Below are 13,346 nucleotides of genomic sequence, written 5' to 3'. Positions count from 1 at the left end.
GCGTAGCACTGTCAACTTAGCCGCACTGCAGCCAGAGGGACTGACATGGCTCCGTGTGAGCCCCAGTAGCTCCGCCCAGTCGGGAAGCGGCATAGGGAGATCTCGGCAGCAGATAAGGAACAACAATGCTGTGAATCACCTAAATGTGTACAGGAACACCAGATAGTGCCAGAATAAAACTGTGAAAACATGAAAATACAGGGAGTGAGGGAGGAGAGGGCAGGGAAAGGAACACACAAAAATGGGTACGGATAACAAGGGAAAGCACAACAGGAAAGTCAGGGAGGGAAAGGTGGGGAATAAAACGAAAGACACTGACATAAGAAAGAGAAAAATAAATAGAAAACAATGAGAATGGCGAGGCACAGTGAGACATCAAACGCAGAGGGCATCAAATGGAAGTAATCAAACAGCAAAAACAGGGAACGGGGGAGAGCAGAGGACTGAACAGAATATTTCAAGGTTTAAATAAAGCATCCAAGCCTGAAGTCCTCATTTACGCTATATGGCGCCAGGGTCTTTAACTCATAAATGGTTTTGGCCTCCAATTGCAGCAACAGCCTATTACGATCCCCACCACGGGCAGAGATGTTGGCTTGTAAGATCGGCATACACTTAGGTGTCGAAAGACTGTGTTTATGTTGTTTAAAATGTCTCGCCACCGGGAGAAGTTTGAGGTTATCCTCAGTATTTTGGTCCAGTAGTGCCTTTCCGATGGTGGACCTGTGAACGGCCATGCGTACCTTGAACATACGGCTCGTTTTTGCCTATATAATAAAGCCCACAAGGACATTTAATAAAATAGACAACAAACCGCGACTCACAATTAATAGCAGTCTTAATACCAATAGGTTTCCCACTGTGGGGATGAGCAAGAAATTGACCGGCCTGTATGAAACCGCAATTAATGCACCGTTGGCATTTATAGACACCAGGTTTCCTGCCCCGCCGGGGATGTGTTATCGCCGGGGCAGGAACCCGAGGGATTCTCTCGTACAGGCTGATCCATCTACTAAATATGCCAATACAACAACATGGCTCCAGAGGAAACCTGGTGTCTATAAATGCCACGGGTGCATTAATTAAACGTTGCTCCAATTTTTGTTTAACCCCCTGATGTTTGCAGATGAAGTAAACCTGATATAATATTGATCAAATATGGTGAGTGCTGCGGATTTTTCTTTTTTGTATATATATATATATATATATATATATATATATATATTTATATATATATATATATATATATATATATATATATATATATATATATATATACATACATACATACATACACAGTCTGTAAGGAGCCGTAGAAATCCAATATACCAGCACAGCACAAGTGACAGTCACAAAAAATGGTTTATTGGATCCAAAATGCACACATTCCCCTGGGGACCCAAACGTGGGACATATGTGTGAATTTTGGACACAATAAGCCATTTTTTTGATCTCTAGGGATCTTTACAGACTGCAGCTATTTACCCTTTACCGTGCACAACACCTGCTTCAGCTGAGGCATTTGTTTCAGTGTGTGCTGCCATATTTCCTCTCTCCCTCTCTCCCTCTCTCCCCTGTATATGAAATTATATATGTAAAGTATATGTATAAATGTGTGGGTACAGGTATGTAGATGTGTGAATATATACTGGTGTATTTCTAGGTGAAAAACGTGGCATCTAAATTTCAGGTCCCCTCCCTAATTATTAGAATGTCTATATTTAGCGTAGGGGAGTGAATGCTCGCAGGCCTCTCCCTGCACCACACAACATATCTAACCTCTAACAATATACACTCTCAACTGACAATAAGTCATCTGATGTCATCTATGATGTCACACGAGTGAAACACATGCCTCCCAGGTCAGGTAGAAGGTATATATGCAGGTAGAGGGGTTCCTGTCCCATACTTTCTGGTGAGTGGAACACTGATAGCTGAGTGATTACATTAGGGTATCGTGAGAATTACAGGGCTCAGCAACATGATGCTTCTAGGACTGGTTATTCTACTAGCTGGTAAGTGTGTTATATATATATATATATTGCTATTGTATCGTAATCACAGTACTGTATATGGAATATAATATTGTAATTACTAATAATGACACGTGTTTGTGTGTGTATATATATATATATATATATATATATACATATATATATAATATATATACATACATACATAAATATATACAGTATACAGTATGCATGTTGATACATATTTTAAGTTTTACCTGTAGCCTCGAACAACATCCCTCAAATTGTTTGTTTTGTGTTAGGCTGAGGCTTGACTTTTTGTTGTATTTTTTATATACAGAATATTCTGTGTGCTATATCTTGTACAACTTGGCAAAACCTTTATCATATCACTTTTGTACACACACACACACACACACACACACACACATATATATATATGTGTGTGTGTGTGTGTATACAAAAGTGATATGATAAAGGTTTTGCCAAGTTGTATATATATATATATAAGATTTCTCCTCCGGACACAGACTTATTATTCAGTTATCAGTTTAAGATTTCATTGCTTATTCTGACAGACAGACAGACAGTGGTCCCCTTCCCACCCTGACGAAGGGGACACCCCCAAAACGTTGAACGAGGTTTTCACTATATGTCAGAATAAGCAACAACATCTTATACTGATTCATGATTAACAAGTCTGTGTGCGGAGCAGAAATCTTGTATGTATATATATATACAAGATTTCTGCTCCGCACACAGACTTATAAAAAGATCACTTGTGAGCACATTCACATGTCTTAGGCAGGTCTGCAACCTGCCTTTCACCATTATCCCCCAGCATACAGCGCTTCCACTGCAGCAAGGGATTCTGGGAAATGACATGCAAATGAGCACACAATGTGTCCCCTTTTGCCAGAAAAACCATTGTTACATGGAGCCTATATAAGCAAATGGCTCGCTGTTAACACAGCTTTAAAAGCACATCATGGGAATCAGATGCAAAGCCAGAGAAACCACTCACAGACATGGTTCACCCTTAATGGGTATCATCAGTGTGAAGTTGGTTGTCCTGCTGGCTTTGCGTTTTTTTTGGACCCCCTGATTTCTCCCCTTCTTGGGAACACGTAACCATACATACTGTAGAGACTATGCTGTAAAACTTTTTTACACACAGAATTGTGTGGATTTGACTGCTACACCTCTACTGCACCTCCTCATGCCTTACTATTCATTTGGATCATGACCGTACCCTGACCCATACCCTGTGTGACTGTGACTTACCCTTACCTATATTCTAGGGTTTATACTTACATCTATGTCAGTCACGATAGTCAGTGTTTAGTCTCCATCAATACACCAGATGTTCTATAGACTTATGAGGTTGAGGAGAGTGTATCAGTATGCTGTCCCTTCCGAGTATGCAATCATAGTCTCTGTAGCACTGTGATTAGGAGTATTACATCTGTCTCCTCAGCTTTGTGAGAGCTTGTGTCACTATACCCTTACCATTAGCTTATTGGCTGTGTGCCAGCTGGTTGTGTGTTTTCCTTGTCTCTCTGTTACTGTTCAGAGCTACATAGTATTTTTTTTTTCTGTGTAGCAGATACTGTTGGTCTCTGTAATTATTGTGCAGGGGTCCTATGCCATGTTGTTATATTCTGTGTGCTTCTTTTTATTTAGTTGTGACATTTAACAATTTGGTTTTCTTTTTTTATATATATATATATATATATATATATATATATATATACACACATATATATATATATACATATATATATATATATATACATATATATATATATATATATATATATATATATATATATATATATATATATATATATATATATATGAGCTAACAAACAGAAAAAAGCAGCGCCTCAAAGGGCATATAAGCAATGATAAAATATTATATATAGTGTATAAATTAATATCAGTGCCTGCGTGTATATAGATATATATATTGATTTGTAAACATATATTCATTAGATACTTAAACAACGCATTCTATTATATGCAAAAAGTGAATAAACATATTTTAAAAATATATAATAAAAATTGTGTAACCATAAAATATATAAAAATGAATTAAAGAAGTGGATAACCAGTCCTTTAAAGATGAAGTCCGTCAAAGATGTTTAGGCTTGAATACAGGGGGTCTCCGGCTGCTCTCGAAGGATGAACCACATCCTATAAAATCTGTAGAGGAGAGAGAAAAAAGAGCGCACGCCCCATAGTGTGTAACTGTATACCCCCCCCCCTCTCCCCTCCATTTCCTTTATTAAATATACAGTTACACACTATGGGGCGTGCGCTCTCTTTTCTCTCTCCTCTATATATATATATATATATATACACACATATATATATATATGTGTATATATATATATATATATATATATATATACATATATATATATATTATATATATATATCAACAACAACAAAAAATTCCCAATAGGGAGCACACGGGTATACCAAATGAATAACAAAGTTTATTAATAATGAATAAAAACAGGGATGAAAGAGAATAAAATGGAGGGGGACATAAACCTATATTCTGTACCTGTGCTGTGTATATATGTCATGGTGTAGTAGTGTGTGTGAGGGGGAGGCTGGCACTGCCGCTGCCCGCGCTGTACCTGTGCTGTGTATACATGGTGTAGTAGTATGTGTGAGGGGGAGGCTGGCACTGCCGCTGCCCGCGCTGTACCTGTGCTGTGTATACATGGTGTAGTAGTGTGTGTGAGGGGGAGGCTGGCACTGCCGCTGCCCGCGCTGTACCTGTTCTGTGTATACATGGTGTAGTAGTGTGTGTGAGGGGGAGGCTGGCACTGCCGCTGCCCGCACTGTACATGTGCTGTGTATACATGGTGTAGTAGTGTGTGTGAGGGGGAGGCTGGCACTGCCGCTGCCCGCGCTGTACCTATGCTGTGTATATATGTCATGGTGTAGTAGTGTGTGTGAGGGGGAGGCTGGCACTGCTGCTGCCCGCGCTGTACCTGTGCTGTGTATACATGGTGTAGTAGTGTTTGTGAGGGGGAGGCTGGCACTGCCCGCGCTGTACCTGTGCTGTGTATACATGGTGTAGTAGTGTGTGTGAGGGGGAGGCTGGCACTGCCGCTGCCTGCGCTGTACCTGTGCTGTGTATTCATGGTGTAGTAGTGTGTGTGAGGGGGAGGCTGGCACTGCCGCTGCCCGCACTGTACATGTGCTGTGTATATATGCCATGGTGTAGTAGTGTGTGGGACATAGTTATTACATGATCAATAACCAATATTCTATGTCTTTTTTTGTTCCAGTCTCCCCTGTCCAAGGTCAGGCTAACAGCCCAGAATCAATACTCAGTGCTATCATGAAAGTCCTTAATGCTCTGGCAGAACTCATTAAACAAACCATAAACATTTTACCGACGAGTAACCCAGCAACACCAACCACAAGTACAACACTCTCCTCTGGAACCAGTATGCAACCAGTACCAACCAGTAACACAGAGACTTCTTCCAGTACTGGGACCAGCAGCAAACCCATATCAACCAGTAACACCGTGACTTCTTCCAGAACTGGGACCAGCAGCAAACCTGTATCAACCAGTAACACAGTGACTTCTTCCAGTACTGGGACCAGCAGACAACCTGTATCAACCAGTAACACAGTGACTTCTTCCAGTACTGGGACCAGCAGCAAACCCGTATCAACCAGTAACACCGTGACTTCTTCCAGAACTGGGACCAGCAGCAAACCCGTATCAACCAGTAACACAGTGACTTCTTCTAGTACTGGGACCAGCAGCAAACCCGTAACAACCAGTAACACAGTGACTTCTTCCAGTACTGGGACCAGCAGCAAACCTGTATCAACCAGTAACACAGTGACTTCTTCCAGTACTGGGACCAGCAGACAACCTGTATCAACCAGTAACACAGTGACTTCTTCCAGTACTGGGACCAGCAGCAAACCCGTATCAACCAGTAACACCGTGACTTCTTCCAGAACTGGGACCAGCAGCAAACCCGTATCAACCAGTAACACAGTGACTTCTTCTAGTACTGGGACCAGCATCAAACCCATATCAACCAGTAACACCGTGACTTCTTCCAGTACTGGGAACAGCAGCAAAAACATATCAACCAGTAACGCAGTGACTTCTTCCAGTACTGGGACCAGCAGCAAACCCATATCAACCAGTAACGCAGTGACTTCTTCCAGTACTGGGACCAGCAGCAAACCCATATCAACCAGTAACACCGTGACTTCTTCCAGTACTGGGACCAGCAGCAAACCCGTATCAACCAGTAACACAGTGACTTCTTCCAGTACTGGGACCAGCAGCAAACCCGTAACAACCAGTAACACAGAGACTTCTTCCAGTACTGGGACCAGCAGCAAACCTGTATCAACCAGTAACACAGTGACTTCTTCCAGTACTGGGACCAGCAGCAAACCCATATCAACCAGTAACACAGTGACTTCTTCTAGTACTGGGACCAGCATCAAACCCATATCAACCAGTAACACCGTGACTTTTTCCAGTACTGGGACCAGCATCAAACCCATAACAATCAGTACCACAGTGACTTCTTCCAGTACTGGGACCAGCAGCACATCCATATCAACCAGTAACACCGTGACTTCTTCCAGTACTGGGACCAGCATCAAACCCATATTAACCAGTACCACAGTAACTTCTTCCAGTACTGGGACCAGCAGCAAACCCATATCAACCAGTAACACCGTGACTTCTTCCAGTACTGGGACCAGCATCAAACCCGTAACAACCAGTAACACAGTGACTTCTTCCAGTATTGGGACCAGCAGCAAACCCATATCAACCAGTAACACTGTGACTTCTTCCAGTACTGGGACCAGCAGCAAACCCGTAACAACAAGTAACACTGTGACCTCTTCCAGTACTGGGACAAGTATCCATCCAGCATCAACCTTTAACACAGTAGCCTATGTAAGTGGTGGGACTAATAGACATCCAGAATCAGCCAGTAACAAAGTGACATCTTCCAGTACAGGAACCAGTATCCAACCAGTATCAACCAGTAATGTACCTTCCAGTACTGGGACTAGTAGCCTATCAACTTCATCCAATAATCCAATAACACCTTCCAGTGCAAGAACCAGTATCCATCCAGCATCAACTAGTAACACACTGATATCTTCCATTACTGGGACCCAAAGCAAACCAGCATTAACTAGTAACACAGTAACATCTTCCAGTACTGGGACCGCTAGCCAACCAGCATCAACCATTTACACATTAACATTTTCCAGTACAGTGACATCTTCGGCTACTGTGATCAATACCCACCCAGTAACAATTGTTAATACAGTGACCTCCTGTAGTACAGTTACCGGTAGCAAACCCTCACCAACCAGTAACACAGTGACCTCTCTCAGTACAACGACCAGTAACCAACCAGAATCAACCACTAACACAGTGACATCTCCCATTACTGGGAGCAATAGCCAGCCAGCATCAACCATTACCCCAGTGACCTCTTCCAGTCCTGTGACCAGTAACCAACTAACAGTAACTGGTAACACAGCAAAATATTCCATTACTGGAACCAGTAGTAAACCAGTATCATCCAGTAATACAGTGACTTCTTCCAGTATTGGGGCTAATAGCCAACTGGCGTCAACCACAAACACAGGGACATCTGCTGGTTCAGCAACAGGTAGCCACCCAGCATCAACAATTAATACAATTATATATTCCCGTACTGGGACCAGTAGCCACCCAATTTCAACCAGTAATACTGGGTCCTCTTCAAGTCCTGGGAGCAATAGCCAACCCACATCATCCAGTAAAACAGTGGCCTCTTCAAGTCCTGGGACCAGTAGCCTACCAGAATCAACCAGTAACACAAAGACATTTACTAGTACTGGGGCCAGTAGCCAACCAGCCTCAACCAGTAACACAGTGATATCTTCAATTACTGGAATCAGTAGCAAACCAGTAACAACCAGTAATACTGTGACTTCTTCCAGTACTGGGACTAATAGTCAACCGGCATCAACCAGTAACAAAATGACTTCTTACAGTACTGGAACCAGTAGCCAAGTAGTATCAACCAGTAATACCGTGATTTCTTCCAATATTGGGACAAATAATAATCCAGCACCAGTCCCAAACACAGTTACATCTTTCAGTACTGGGACCAGCAGTCAACCAACTTCAACCAGTAACACAGTGACAACTTCAAGTCTTGGGAGCAATAGCCAGCCAGCATCAACCAGTAACACAAATACATTTTCTAATACTGGGACCAGAAGCCAACCAGCCCCAAGCAATAGCAAAGTCACATCTTCCTTTACTGGAACCAGTATCCAACCAGTATCAACCAGTAACACAGGGCTATCTTCCATTTCTGGAATCAGTAGCAAACCAGTAACAACCAGTCATACTGTGACTTCTTCCAGTGTTGGGATTAATAGTCATCTGGCATCAACCAGTAACACTGGAACATCTTCTGGTATTGCAACAGGTAGCCAACCAGTATCAACCAGTAATACAGTGATTTCTTCCAGTGTTAGGACTTCTGGCCAATCAACATCAACCAGTAATACAATTATATCTTCCAGTACTGGGACCAGAAGCCACCCAATTTCAACCGGTAATACTGGGTACCCTTCAAGTCATGGGAGCAGTAGCCAACCCACATCATCCAGTAAAACAGTGGCCTCTTCAAGTCCTGGGACCAGTAGCCTACCAGAATCAACCAGTAACACAAAGACATTTACTAAAACTGGGGCCAGTAGCCAACCAGCCTCAACCAGTAACAAAGTCACATCTTCACTTACTGGAACCAGTATCCAACCAGTATCAACCAGTAACACAGTGATATCTTCCATTACTGGAATCAGTAGCAAACCAATAACAACCAGCAATACTGTGACTTCTTCCAGTACTGGGACTAATAGACAACCAGCATCAACCAGTAACAAAATGACTTCTTACAGTACTGGAACCAGTAGCCAAGTAGTATCAACCAATGATACAGTGATTTCTTCCAATATTGGGACAAATAATAATCCAGCACCAGTCCCAAACACAGTGACATCTTCCAGTACTGGGACCAGCAGTCAACCAACTTCAACCAGTAACACAGTGAAAACTTCAAGTCTTGGGAGCAATAGCCAGCCAGCATCAACCAGTAACACAAATACATTTTCTAATACTGGGACCAGAAGCCAACCAGCCCCAAGCAATAGCAAAGTCACATCTTCCTTTACGGGAACCAGTATCCAACCAGTATCAACCAGTAACACAGGGCTATCTTCCATTACTGGAACCAGTAACAAACCAGTAACAACCAGTAATACTGTGACTTCTTCCAGTGTTGGGACCAATAGTCAACTGGCATCAACCAGTAATACAGGGACATCTTCTGGTATTGCAACAGGTAGCCAACCAGTATCAACCAGTAATACGGTGATTTCTTCCAGTGTTAGGACTATTGGCCAACTAGCATTGACCAGTAATACAATATCTTCCAGCACTGGAACCAGTAGCCACCCAATTTCAACCAGTAATACAGTGTCCTCTTCAAGTCCTGGGAGCAATAGCCAACCCACATCATCCAGTAATACTATGACGTCTTTCAGTATTGGGACTAATAGTCAACCAGCATCAACCAGTAACACAAGGACATCTTACAGTACTGGAACCAGTAACCAACCAGCATCAACCAGTAATACAGTTACCCCTGCAAGAACTGGTTCCAGTAACCAACCAGCATCAACAAGTAATATAGTGCCTGCTTCCAGTAGTGGAACTAGTTACCAATCAGCATCAGCAAGTAACCCAGTAACATCTTCCGCTACTGTGACCAGTAACAAACCAGCACCAACCAGTAACACAGTGACTTCTTCTAGTTCTGGGACCAACAGCCAAGTAACATCAACCAGTAAAACACCTTCAACTAGAACCAGTAACCCTGTAATAGTTACAAACAGTTCCAGTGTGACCCCTTCCATTACTGCAACCAGTACCTTTAAAGCCTTCACCAGTACAACTTCAGGTAGGTTGACAGAACGACAGAACGACAGAACGACAGAACGACAGACCGACAGACCGACAGACCGACAGACCGACAGACCGACAGATAAGATAGATGGATGGATGAATAAACAGACAGACAGACAGATGATGGACGGATAGACAGATGGATGGACAGATAGACAGATGGATGGACAGATAGACAGATGGATGGACAGACAGACAGATGATGGACGGATAGACAGATGGATGGACAGATAGACAGATGGATGGACAGATAGACAGATAGACAGATGGATGGACAGATAGACAGATGGATGGACAGATAGACGGATGGATGGACAGATAGACAGATGGATGGACAGATAGATAAATGGATGGATGGATAAACAGACAGATGATGGACGGATAGACAGATAGGTAGATAGATATTTAACTTTTTCTCCTCTTTTCCTCATTTAGCCAAAACAGTACCTACGACAGCCGCGCCTCTTCCTTTCTGGTCCATCATTCTCATCTCCCTGGCAGCCGTTCTTGGTACCCTCTCCATTGCTGGATGCATCGTTGGGGTGAGTGATTCTACTCCCTGGGTTCCTCCCTGTCCCCCTATGTGCCGTCTCCACAGCTAAACTCCTGTCCATTGCCATGCCTGAGTTTACCAGCATTTTGTGGCTCTGTAGTCTTATTTACTTCCTAAAACAAAGCCACCTAGTGGTGAACTCCAATTTATCCGGCAGGGTCAAAGAAAGAATGGTTGCTAAGGGTTAATAGTTTCTTGAGGCGGCTTTGATTTGGTGTGTTACTCTTAGCCCTTAGATACACAATCCATATTCTAGAATCTAATGATCACTTGAATCTAGAAAAGATGAATGCATTTGGATCGATGACATGTACAGTTCCACCCAAGTCTAGATATCTGCCGCTGTGCTGTAGAAAACTGCTGCCGGACTCTAGATTTTTATAAACCAAGACTAGGTCTCTTCCAATCAACCATATAACTCTGACTCATTATCAGTGTCAAGGTTCTCCTTATCATTATACAGCGCCGCATCTTCATTATCAGTGTATAGATACTCCGCATAATTATACAGAGCAGCGTGTACTTTTTCAGCGCATCTTCATTATCAGTGTATAGATACTCAACACAATTATACAGTGCAGCATGTTCATTATCAGTGTATAGATCCTCATCAACATTATAAAGTCTGATGTTTTGATTACTATAAACAGTCAATACATTTTTAATTGCTAACTTGATTTCATTCTTTTAATTAGGTGACATATTGTGCGAAGATATTAAGAACTCCAACAAGCTATAATGTTGCCGGAGCTTTTTTATGAGGTCCCAGAATCCTTGGCAAAGGTCCTGTCTTCTTCCTTCGAATCAACAGTGTTTTTGTATCTTCTACCGTACTGCCTTCTAATGGTTAATAGTGACACCCTGCGGTCACTGTGTGTATTACAGGACGTATATCCCTATGGGTACGGCACAGTGACGGTGACACCCTGTGGTCACTGTGTGTATTACAGGAGGTATATCCCTAAGGGTACGGCACAGTGACGGTGACACCCTGCGGTCACTGTGTGTATTGCAGGAGGTATATCTCTATGGGTTTGGCACACTGACAGTGACACCATGTGGTCACTGTGTGTATTACAGGACGTATATCCCTATGGGTACGGCACAGTGACGGTGACACCCTGCGGTCACTGTCTGTAATACAGGAGGTATATCCCTATGGGTACGTCACAGTGAGACCCTGTGGTCACAGTGTTTATTACAGGAGGTATATCCCTATGGGTACAGCACAGTGACACCCTGCGGTCACTGTGCGTATTACAGGAGGTATATCCCTATGGGTGTGGCACGGTGACACCCTGTGGTCACTGTGCGTATTACAGGAGGTATATCCCTATGGGTACGGCACAGTGACGGTGACACCCTGCGGTCACTGTGTGTATTACAGGAGGTATATCCCTATGGGTACGGCACAGTGACGGTGACACCCTGTGGTCACTGTGTTTATTACAGGAGGTATATTCCTATGGGTACGGCACAGTGACGGTGACACCCTGTGGTCACTGTGTATTACAGGAGGTATATCCCTATGGGTACGGCACAGTGACGGTGACACCCTGCGGTCACTGTGTTTATTACAGGAGGTATATCCCTATGGGTACGGCACGGTGACACCCTGCGGTCACTGTGTGCATTATAGGAGGTATATCCCTATGGGTACGGCACAGTGACGGTGACACCCTGCGGTCACTGTGTGTATTACAGGAGGTATATTCTCTATACATATAACAGTATTTATTGCACATTATATATTAATCAAGATATATGAAATATTGTATTTATTATATAAACATTATTATGAAATGAATATGTAAAATTAAATAAGTTAAATAAGTTATCTGAGAATAAAAAAGAAATATGAAACATGAGTGTATTTTAATTCTCTAACATCGCATCTGAGATCAGATGCATTGCCAATAAAAGTGTACAGTATACACACAGCGTCACTGGGAGTCACATACTCCCTCTATGTCCAAGAAGGGCATCTTTCTCTGAGTGGCCAATCGGATCGCTGAACTTGTCTAAATGAACAACTCCAATGCTCTGCAAACCAGCCTGGTGTGCCTCCTGAAGTTCAAATACACTAAATCACTGGGAGTTTAATACTCCCTCCTTACCTAAGAAGGGGTTCCTTCTTCCGAGTGATCAATGTTATCGCTGACCCTGTCTAAATGCACAATCCAAGTGGTATAAAAAAACAGCCCTGTCTGATTCCATAGTTTAAACACACAAGCACTCGCTCCCTCCACTCGCTCCCTCCACTCGCTCCCTCCACTCGCTCCCTCCACTCGCTCCCTCCACTCGCTCCCTCCACTCTTAAGAAGGGCCTCCTCCTTGGATTGGCCAGTGTTATCGTTGAACTTCTCTAAAAATCAGCCAGTTTAGGAACTACCCCATTAGAATCCACCCATTAGAATCCATCCATCCCCTAAGGTGTGAATAGTATTTGGAACAGTGGATATCCTACAAAAAAACAGACAAAGATGCCCAAAGCTACTTCCACTGCGACAAAAATACACAGTGCAATACCTATATATTCTCTTGAAAAAAGGGTCATTTAGTTTAACCCTTTGGCCAAAGCGTCTTTAGCCTGCTGCCACTTACAAGGCATGGCCGAAAGCAGGTCCTAACACTCCCTGAGTTAAAATTCTTATTAACCTGTATAATTACAGGAAGAATGATCACATTGGATCTGTCGTAACCTGGCAAAATGAAACTGACCTGCAAACTTAAAAAGTGGGGAGGGGCGAGCTTAAACCTTGGGGGGGAGGGG

The 13,346-nt window shown here is 42.9% G+C and overlaps 1 protein-coding gene across 2 annotated transcripts in view; it reads left to right on the top strand.

Annotated features, from left to right (window-relative positions):
* Window positions 1–1,856: 1,856 nt before the first annotated feature.
* The window catches only part of LOC142470645 (uncharacterized), a 192,373-nt gene continuing 180,883 nt past the window's right edge, over window positions 1,857–13,346 (top strand). Inside the window, exons 1-4 of one of the 2 annotated variants that reach the window (XM_075577240.1) lie at window positions 1,857–2,015; window positions 5,282–10,015; window positions 10,456–10,562; window positions 11,269–12,150. In XM_075577240.1, coding sequence (XP_075433355.1) covers window positions 1,982–2,015; window positions 5,282–10,015; window positions 10,456–10,562; window positions 11,269–11,334 — 4,941 coding nt within the window. In that variant the 5' untranslated portion in view covers window positions 1,857–1,981 and the 3' untranslated portion in view covers window positions 11,335–12,150. Of the gene's footprint in view, window positions 2,016–5,281; window positions 10,016–10,455; window positions 10,563–11,268; window positions 12,151–13,346 lie in introns of those variants that run through there. The other variant, XM_075577242.1, reaches the window with a different exon arrangement.

This window comes from Ascaphus truei, chromosome 20 (assembly GCF_040206685.1).
Source record: "Ascaphus truei isolate aAscTru1 chromosome 20, aAscTru1.hap1, whole genome shotgun sequence".
Classification (NCBI taxonomy): Eukaryota; Metazoa; Chordata; class Amphibia; order Anura; family Ascaphidae; genus Ascaphus; species Ascaphus truei.
This window is presented reverse-complemented; position numbering and strand designations above follow the sequence as displayed.